This window comes from Sceloporus undulatus, chromosome 7 (assembly GCF_019175285.1).
Source record: "Sceloporus undulatus isolate JIND9_A2432 ecotype Alabama chromosome 7, SceUnd_v1.1, whole genome shotgun sequence".
Lineage (NCBI taxonomy): Eukaryota > Metazoa > Chordata > Lepidosauria > Squamata > Phrynosomatidae > Sceloporus > Sceloporus undulatus.
This window is the reverse complement of record NC_056528.1, coordinates 18360264-18370581: the sequence shown is the minus strand read 5'-3', so window position 1 is coordinate 18370581 and position 10318 is coordinate 18360264. Positions and strand designations below refer to the sequence as shown.

Here is a 10318-nt window from a genome sequence, read left to right as displayed (position 1 = left end):
AGGAAGGAAGGAAGGAAGGAAGGAAGGAAGGAAGGAAGGAAGGAAGGAAGGAATATGGGTGGTAGGTTTGGAGAAAGAACTGGTGAGAATTTATTATATTCACATCATTCCCATCCTCATCATCCCTCCATTTGTAACCCTTTATACCCTTCATTTCCCCCAGAAAGAGAACTAAAGGCTTACACATAAACATAGTTGGAAAATACCAAAACGTTAGTAATGAAGTTGAATTAAATTATTAGCAACACTAAAAACAAGTTAAAACATACCAGTAAAAATAGGTTTTAAAAAAACCTCCTGATTCCTACTACTTGGTCACAGTTAAGCAAGATCCATTGAATCAATGGGATTGATCTATGTCTTAAGTCCCCATTCAACCATTTATTGAATCTGCCCCAACAAAAGTAGATCCATTGAATCAGTTGTTGAATAGCAAGTAAATCACATGAACTCAATAAGTCTAACTCTAGTTGGGGCTAACCAATAGGATTCAAGCCAAAGAGTTTGTCCTGGCCCTGATTGTTTGCCTGTTTTACTTCTCCATGGAAAGATCAAGAAGGAGGGAATGGGACGATGTGGAAAGGGAATGATAGAATGGGATGCTCCCTATTTAACACAATGGCTGCCATTTTGTAAGACATACCTGTGCGCCCATTGCCCAGGCAGCCAGCACATGCCTGCAGTAGTTCAACCGTTCTGGCTTCATCTTAGAATCGCATGGTCCACTGTAATTGGGGAAGGTCTCAAACTGTGGGGCACACTGGAAGACCTCCATGTGGTGGACTATGGCTTCGTTCCCTTTTGTGATAACCGGCTCATACTGTAAAGATGCCAAAGAATATTGAGTGACAGTGATTCAGAAGGACCACATTCCTTTTGTCACTGATGTTCATGGTTAATGGCTGGCCTCCTCTTACGTTGCTGTTGTTGTGTGCCTTCAAGTCATTTCTGAGTAATGGCAACCTTAAGGCAACCCTATCATGGGGTTTTCTTGGCAAGATTTGTTCAGAGGAGGTTTGCCATTGCCTTCCCCTGAGGTTGAGAGCATGTGATTTCCCCACATCTAAGATCACCATGTCTCAATAATAGCTATGACTACTGTATATCACACCAATTTCCCAGCAAGGTACATATGTAATTTCGGACACTCTGTTACCATAAAGGTGTGCATCACAGCCCCCAATAGAAGATCTCAGCCATTATCTCTGGTCTCCAACTCCTCATCCATTGAGGCTGTGAGATTCAGTGGTTATCAAACCTGCCCCAAAAGCAAAAGCATCTAAGAATGTGCTTTAAGTGATAGCAGAAGGAATAAGTTTTCCGAAACAGCAGGTCCCTCTCTTGCAGTGCAGGCCTCTCTTTGCTATTTCTGTTTCAGACCTTAGTCTTGCTTCTCTCCATCTCCCATTTACTTGTTGTTTGTTTAAAATCTGGCTGAGATCTTGCATTGGAAGGCATAGCTACAGTGACGTAGCTATGTCTCCATAGCTACATCTCCCGATGTGACCCCCGAGAACCTACCTTTTCAACAGCCCTATCCAAAAGAGGAATTTCCAAGGTTCTAGAAAGTGGGGCAGTGCATGAAGACAGGCTGTTGTAAAGCGCCCCACTACCAGGAGGGCTCTAGATGCATCATCACACATCACCTCACTCTCCAGTACCTTGAAACTCCTCTTTTTAGGGGGATGAACTGCTAAAAAGGCGGGTTTGAAGGGCTGCCTTTGGTCATTGCCATAATACAGCAAGAGAGCCAGTATGGCATAGTGGCTTGACCAAGATTCTGGAGACCAGGGTTCAATTTCTTGCTTGGCCAAGAAATACACTGGGTGAGGTGGGCACGTCATATGCTTTTAACCTCAGTCAAGGCAATGGCAAGGCCCCTCTGAATAAATCTTGTCAAGAAAAGCCCATGATAAGTTTGCCTTAGGGTCGACGGAAGTCAGAAATGACTTGAAGGCACACAACAACAACAACAACAACAACAACAATGCAGCTTTTAAGGTGAACATGTTTAATTACAATGCCTGGTGAAAGCTTGCCATTCAAAATGTTCAATTGCTTCATTAGATATGCAGAGGAGCTAGATAAGGATGAAAACCCTCCCCACCAAACAAGGAAGACACATGGCCACTAGAAGCCAGACAAGGTGGGCCTCATGATGGGCTTCCTCTTGAGCAGACCATCAGTTGTGGACCTTCCTTCCAGTAGGAGTCAGGGATGGCAGGCAGCATCCTCTCTCTTGAACAGCCGGTTAAAATAATATTATCCCAAAGGGTCTTCCTGGGTCTTCTTTTTTTTTAAATGGTGCTTAAAACTGTTCTTAGTTTTTTTTCTGAAGAATATTTCATTCAGTTTTATTGTACAATGCTCTGGAAACCACTGTAAGCAGAAAAGTGATGGGATAGATAGGTAGGGAATAGATGGATGGATAGATAGATGATAGATATAGATAGATAGATAGATAGATAGATAGATAGATAGAAGTCGATAGTCTATCGCATAGATAGACAGGCTAGATGGTGGAAGGACACAGACAGACGATATAGATGGATGGATGTACAGAATAGATGATGGAAGGACAGACAGGCAGATAAAATAAATTATAGAGGATAAGATAGAACAGAACAGAACAGAATAGAATAGAAGATGATTGGATGGATGGATGGATGGATGGATGGATGGATGGATGGATGGATAATAGATAGCTGAAATAGATGATGAATGAGTAGGTAGGTAGATAGACAAATCAACAGACAGACAGACAGGCAGGCAGGCAGGCAGACGGACAGACAGGCAACAATTCATTTTGATCTTTACAAGGGCTTCCTCGCTACTAATGGACGAGTACAACTAGGTAACAGACTGACCTGTGCATCTGACATGTAGAAGGCTAGACTGGAGTCTAGTAACTCCCTGAGACAGACTGCTGTTGGTCCAGAGAAGTAATTAGCCATGGATATCAAGGACCCCCAGATCAAAGGGGCTATATGCCTTGGTTACCTCCCATGCAATGAACTTTCTCTGTCCACTAGGGATCGCACAAGTTCCAAAGCTTCTTCCTTCTCTGGCGTCTGGCCCTTCCTTGTTCATTCACACCTTGATGGTGGTGTGTTTGTGTGTGTCTTTTAACCTCCTTGGGAGGAGTTGTTCCATGGGCATCCAACTATGACTTTGAGATCTGCTGAATCACATAACTTTAACCACCATCACCCCTTCCTCCATTGCAAGCCAGGAGACAGGGCCTGACTAATGTTCTCCACAGCTGATGAATCAGGACTTTTGCTAGAATTGCCCTCCTGGCTGGTTGACTTTCCCCATCATTAGCGCCGTTCTCAGGTTTCATGCTCATCCTATAACAGTTTGCGCAGCCTGAACAAGCCCCAGCGTGGAAGAAAGTATGCCATTATCATTACTGTTGCAAAGATGCCTAAGGCAACATTAACTGGAGACATGGGAATGGGTTCAAATAAGGGAGAGAGAGAGAGAGAGAGAGAGAGAGAGAGAGAGATCATCAGAAATCTCAGTGCAGAGGACAGTTTTGGTGAAGTGTGCCACACTTACCATGACAATGTGATGCTTTCCAAAGCCATCTGGAAGCTCTGTCATGTAGCACCAGTATGTTGTCTCCTGGCTGGGTATGCTCACATTAGGAGCTCTTATCACCATGGTCTTCAGGTCGCCAGGTAGGGAGGGAATGCCGACGTCTGGTTTCAGCAGCTGTACCCTTTGCACTCCTTTCTGACGGAGAGCGGAAACATTGATCGCTTGGAGGGAAGGGACTGGCTTCTCCAGAATCCCATAGATAAGATGCACAGTACCATCCTGGAAGGAAAGAAGAAAGCAGGTCTGTTAGTCAACCAGATCAGTGAATACCATTTCAAGAAGAATATGTACCAGATACCCTGGGGCATCAGGGTATCTGATGTATCTGATCTATGGATTAGGACTTGCAATGTTTTATGTCCAAACCTGGACAGAAACAGTTTGAAACTGTTTTAATGAGATTCTTCTAGTTTGGGCTAAACTTAGATTTGGTCTTTCGATAGTTAATATCAATCGGATGTTCTTTGAATGTTTAATAGCCACCATGATTGATTCTAACTAGGGCTATTTTGGACCATAACCTCCCACTACCTAATTTAAACTCTTTCAGGCCCTAAATAAATCAAGTAATAATAGGCAGGAGATGGCTCTAAATTTCTTTTCAGTTTCACTGTAAACCAGATTGCAGCCACTAATTTCAACGCCTGACAGCATTTGATAGATGGGATGCATAAATATGTAGGGTCTCCCATGGCAACATAATACTTAATATTGGTCAGTATCTAGCGGTCCACAAGGTGCTAAATCTGATGTGGGAAATTGAAGAGGGATTCAGAAATGGGAAGTCTTCAGAATGATTGAAAAATGGCAGTTTAACATTCATGTTCAAAATTCAGATGTGAGATTTCTGACTTGAGCAGGAGAACGATTAGGGACCTTGGCAGTATTTTAAGGTAGAAGGGTCAACGTCAGGTATATACTTGCAGGGCAATGACATATTACTTTCCCCATCCTTTAACATGGAACCATCCTTAAATGTGAAATCTCTCACAAGCACAATTTGTACTTAGGAGTGCCCAGGCTATGTTTAGGGTAGCTTATTCCCAAATAAGCATGTAAGAAATAGACCGCAAGGAGCCTTTATTAATCCTGGAATAGCTCAGTAACACCCATTCTCTTTGTATTTCTTGCAGTTAGTGCACTTCTGATAGACGTAGGAGATTCAACTACATGGGAGTCTTGGGCTGCATCTACACTGTAGAACTAGTGCAGTTGGATGCTGCTTTAACTGTTATGGTTCAATGCTATGGAATTTTGGGATCTGTCTGAGATCTGTCTGTCTGGGATCTGGCATCTATCAGAGAGCACTGGTGCCACAACAAACTATAAACCCCAGAATCCCATAGGATGAAGCCATGACAGTTAAAGCAGTGTCAAACTGCATCAACTCTACACTGTGGCAATAGCTTAAATGGTTCAATTTTTCCAGATCATGGAAAGGGGCTCAACTTCCCCAACCTAGTCTAATGTGGGCTGAAGTCACCCTCCATCCATTCTGGTACTATGACACTGGAAAAACTACAGATCATTGCATGTTGCAGCATATGCAAAGGGCACCTGCAGAATTTGTATGGTGCTCAATAAAGTCTCCAAAGAATTATACCTCTATTAGGTAGTCCTTTGGGTCACAGGTGTCAAAGGGCCTTTTAAAGAGCAGGTAGAGTCCCTCTGTGCTCTTCTGTGCTTGAAGGAGCTTGTAGCTTTGCTGGGTGTCCATGTGCAGTTGTCCATAGCGATCGCTCCAAGCATCCTGTGGGTAAGGAACACCGACAACAAGTCATAACCATAAAGAAACAGAATCCAGCATACAAGGCTATCTCCTTACCTGGATCAACCTCACCACCACAACCCTGTAAGGTTAGGTGAGGCTGAGAGAAAGTATGTATCTTGCGCAAAGTCACTGAGTAGGTCTTGAGGTTTAATGGGAACATGAACTAGGATCTCCCAAGTCCCAGACATGCACTTTTCCCACTACATCACTCTAGCTGTCCTAGAAATACATGCACCATTGTTTTCTTCTGGAGCAAAAGGGACTTGAAAAGTATGAATGCATGAGCATTTCCCTAAAGCAGAGTCTGCAGACAAGCTGGAATCATCTCATGCCAGCAACGATTTAATAAATGCAGGTATACTTCACTTAACAAACTCTATGTATGTGTCCCTGGACATTATCTCTTTTGGACCAGAGGCAGAAATCACATGGAAAAGACAGAGATATGTTGCTGCGCCACAAAAAAAGAAGAGTGGCTAAACTGTTTCGGTATACTTTTCATTCAAACCTAACAATATCCACAAATGAAATGAGACCACCACATCAGGTAAGCCTAGCCTTATTAAACAGAAACGTTCTGAATTTTCTAGAGACAACTTGAAAGCGTCTTCTAAAATTTATCCAGGGATGGGTTTCCACATTTCTTGGGAGCTCAGTTATAACTGAAAAACAACAACATAGATACTCAGGACTGAGTTCAAATCAGGGTAAAATTAAACCAAGGAAGGTTTCCTGGCTCAGAGATCCAAAAGACAATGGCCATGGCTGAGAGGTTTGTGTGTGTGTGTATGCTTTTGTGCCTTCAAATCATCTGCCGACTTACAGTGTTTGTTGTTGTTGTGTGCCTTCAAGTCGTTTCTGACTTATGGCAACCCTAAGGCAAATCTATCACAGTGTTTTCTTGGCATGATTTGTTCAGAGGAGGTTTGCCATTGCCTTTCCCTGAGGCTGAGAGCGTGTGACTTGCCCAAAGTCACCCAGTGGGTTTCATGGCCAAGTGAGGAAGCAAACCCTAGTCTCCAAGTCATACTCCAATACTCAAACCACTACACCAACCCCCATGAATTTTCTCTAGAGTTTTCTTAGGCAAGGGATACTCAGAGGTGGTACTGATAGTTCCTTCCTCTGAAATATTGCCTATAGCACCTGGTATTAATTGCTGGTCTCCCATCCAAGTACTAACCAGAGCTGACCCTGCTTAGTTCTAGGATCAGTCAAGATCTGGTATCAAGAAGGGTATTTAGGCCTTTGCTGAGAGTGACTTACCGCAAAATAAGACTGGGCTCCATCACTCCAGAGGACGGCCAGATCTGCATTCTCAAAGTCTCCTCGATCTGACATCCCAAAGAGCAGCCCATATTTCAGTTTCTTGACCAAAATCTGGAAATGCACCTCTTCCTGGTGGTAGCTGACGTTCCAGGAGAGCTCCAAGACCCCTTGAGGATCCAGAGGGACTTTGTACGGGAAATAGTTCTCTCTCGGATCAGTACCTTGCAGGGCGACCACCAAGATGACCAGGAAGACAGCAAGCATAGTGAAATACATGGAAGCCACTTCTCGGAGTCGGAAAGCTGGGCAGGAAGGTCTCACCTGCCGCCTCCCCATGGTTTGCATCCTAGAACTGAAAAGGAGTCAGACGAGAGCTTGGCTTCCCCTCCCATTTATAGGATAGCCCTTTGAGGCAAACTGGGTAAATAATGCCTCCTAATTACATTTCGTGGATGGGAAATTGAATTGTGGCATTGACCCACCGTCCTCCAGGTCCAAACCTTTGCTGTTCTCGCTGCTTGTCCGTAATTGGCTCTAATTGTTCATGGACATTATCAGTGGGAATCGAACAAGACTGGATGGATGTCTTCTCCTCTTCCCCCGCCCCCATGTTTCCAAGGAAGAAACAACAGCAAGGCCATGCGTCCACCTGCAAACTGTGTGTGCATTCAGTTCCATCTCTCTGTGTTGCTTCCTCTCTATCTAAGAAGCATGGCTTTGTCCTAAGTGAAACATTTTCTGCAGATGAAATAGGCTGGAATGCAATGCTATCATACTTCCCAGTAGCAAAGATACCTCGCCTTCCTCTTCATCTTCCAACCCACATCCATCCATAACCTGATATACACATGCTTATCCACACTGAGATCCATATTGAGATCAGCAACCCAAACACACCTTGTCTTAAATCCTATTGTTTCTCCCATCCAAAGCAGTCCGTTGGCTCAATTGGATGTACCGATGTGTCAACAATGGTTCAACAGTGGAGTCAGGCTGCATGTACACTGCAGAATCAATGCAGTTTGATGCCGCTTCAACTGCCATGGCTCAGTGTGGTGGGATTCTGGGAGTGCTTGGACTGTGTATTACTGCATGGCATGTTTGGACTGGATGGACCTTGTGTCTCTTCCAGTTCTATGATTCTATGATCACATAGAAGTATTTGAAGGAATGGAAAAGATGGCTCCCTTTTCTGGTCCATCTCAGGTTTCTCCCAAGTTGCCTAATGGGGTGGCCACCCAAAAATGAGGCCAGGGATGCTGTGTCTTCAGAAATACCTGCTGAAGTTCCCTCTTCCCTACAACTAATGAAAGGCACAAGGAAGCCCTTTTTCATGCTGCCATCCTTTGCCCACCACATGTGACATAGCCTTTTAACAATGACCACAGAAAGGACAAAAGGAGTTGGCCCTCATATCTATTGTGAATCCCATGTGGTGTTCTTCAATGAAGAAGACATCACTGTCATCCAGGTAAGGATGAGCATGTATACCACCTACATCAGTCCATCACCACAGTTCTCCACATTTTTGCCATACCTTGGGCACCAAAGGAAGGCCAAAGAGAAGAGCCCTGCACTGGTAAAGTTCTTTCCTTTATGCCAGCCTTAGGAATCTGCTTCACACCAAGGCCATCAGAATGTGAAAGTATGCCTCTTACAGATCTATAGAGGCCTTGAAATTGTCTTGATTTTAACACCTTCTGAAAGGTATGAAAACGCACCATGCAGCCCTGCCAGTGAGTTACAATGGTGCTGTACAATTTTAGATTGGAAGCTCCCATTGTGCTTGGAAACAACAACCAAAACCTGCACCTGCTAAAGTCTGCTCTTCTCTGCAGCGGAACAAACACTGCTGCCTGTGACTGATTCCCAGCAGCTGCACAGACCCTGACCTCAGCTTGGTTGGGAGGCCCGGAGGCTAAACACACACACAAACTCACACACACACCTTTCTTTCTTCCTCTCTTTGTGCCAGATTACATTTCAGGTTCCTTCATCCGGATGCAGCGGAAATGCTGAGGAAGCAAAAGGAAGCTTTCACTTCAGCTCCTGGAGATCTGATACCCAGGAAAAGAAACACAGTAGTTGGTGCATGCTGAGGGTGGGGGTGTCTTGGTTGGTGGAGACGGCCAGGCTTACAATGTAAAAGTGCTATAAATGCAAGATACCGCATGGAACCACAATAATCAAAGGACCCTGCCAGTGGTGGAAACTCTTCTACTGTCCATGCAAATATGGAGATTTCATCAGTGCCGCATTGTGTTGGTGAGACTTTCTTCTGCTGAGCAGCAGATCTTTGCCCACAGTTGGCCAAACCATGGCTCAGTGGCAGAACATGTGCATTGCCTACAAATGATCCCACATTCAGACTGGCAATGCTGGGTCAGTGGCTTGACTTGATCCAGGATCATGGGATCCTAACCTCTACTGAGTCAGATCAGAACCTTTATGACACAAGCTGCATCTGAACTGGAGAAAGAATGTGGTTGGACATTATTATTATTATTATTATTATTATTATTATTATTATTATTATTATATCCTGCCCTTCTCCCAGGGCTGGGACTCAGGGCAGCTTACAACATTTAAAAACACCATATAGGTAAAAGCATACAAAAATAGTATCTTAAAATAGAATTAAATTACTACAATATTTAAAACAAATTCAATGCTAAGATCAAGTAACATGTCTTGAAGTGCCATGGCTCAGTGCTATGAAATCTTGGGATCTGTAGTTTGTTGTGGCACCAGAGCTCTCTGACAGAGAAGGCTCAATAACTCACAAAGCTATAAATCCTAGAATTTTATAGCATTAAGGCATGGGAGTTAAAATGGTGTCAAACTGCATTATTTCTGCTTTGCAGATGCACCCACAGCTACGACGGTTTCCTTCAGTTTCCTGAAGATGCCAGCCACAGATGCAGGTGAAACCTTAGATATAGCCATGTTAGTCTGTATGTATCAGTATGTAGAGAGCTCTTGTAGCATTATTTGAGATCTTGTTAGTATCAAAGTTGATACAAGACCTCTAAATATACTTAATGTTAGTTCTGAATCATATCTACCTTCACCTCACCCCAGCCACCCACATTCTCTCCATAGCTGGGATCTGCATTGCTCCTTCTTCCAAACAGAATCCTGGCTTTCAGTTGGGTCGCTACTGAACATCAGCACATTTTTGTCCTCTTGGACCAACATCAGGCCTTGTTCATGCCACGTAAAACAAATGGGCCAATCAAAGTGTTCCTTCACCCATACAGTCCCATGTTCTCCCCATCCTAGCACCTCTCAAGTCCCAGGAGGAGAAGCGATTAGTACCCCTGTATCAGTATGGAGGAGAGAGGCAATTCAGACTACAAAGAAGCAGTTGGCCTCAGCTTGGGAGGGAATAGGGAAATAAGGGCATATGCTTTTCCTTCCGCCTGGAGCCTAGAACAGCCATGTTTTTATGGTCCGACTTGCTTCCCTGCTCAGGCTTGACAACTACTGTGGAGAGGTTTGGGGATGGAGCACAGGACAAGAGAATATCCCCCCCCCATCCCCATGACTGATCTAAAAATGGAGATACGTGTGTGTGTAAGCGGCACTTACATTCACGCACGTCACTAACAGGATGCTGCCGAATATCTCCTCCACCGCCGTTGCCATCTTCGTCCCCTTATCTCCCCTTCAGGG

At 44.2% G+C, this 10318-nt stretch overlaps 1 protein-coding gene across 1 annotated transcript in view; it reads right to left on the bottom strand.

The window, feature by feature from the left end:
- The window catches only part of DBH (dopamine beta-hydroxylase), a 15283-nt gene extending 8296 nt beyond the window's left edge, over positions 1–6987 (bottom strand). Inside the window, exons 1-4 of the mRNA XM_042478721.1 lie at positions 6641–6987; positions 5207–5353; positions 3562–3822; positions 644–820 (exon numbers count right to left, since the gene is read on the bottom strand). Coding sequence (XP_042334655.1) covers positions 644–820; positions 3562–3822; positions 5207–5353; positions 6641–6979 — 924 coding nt within the window. The 5' untranslated portion in view covers positions 6980–6987. The remainder of the gene's footprint in view (positions 1–643; positions 821–3561; positions 3823–5206; positions 5354–6640) is intronic.
- Positions 6988–10318: the final 3331 nt, after the last annotated feature.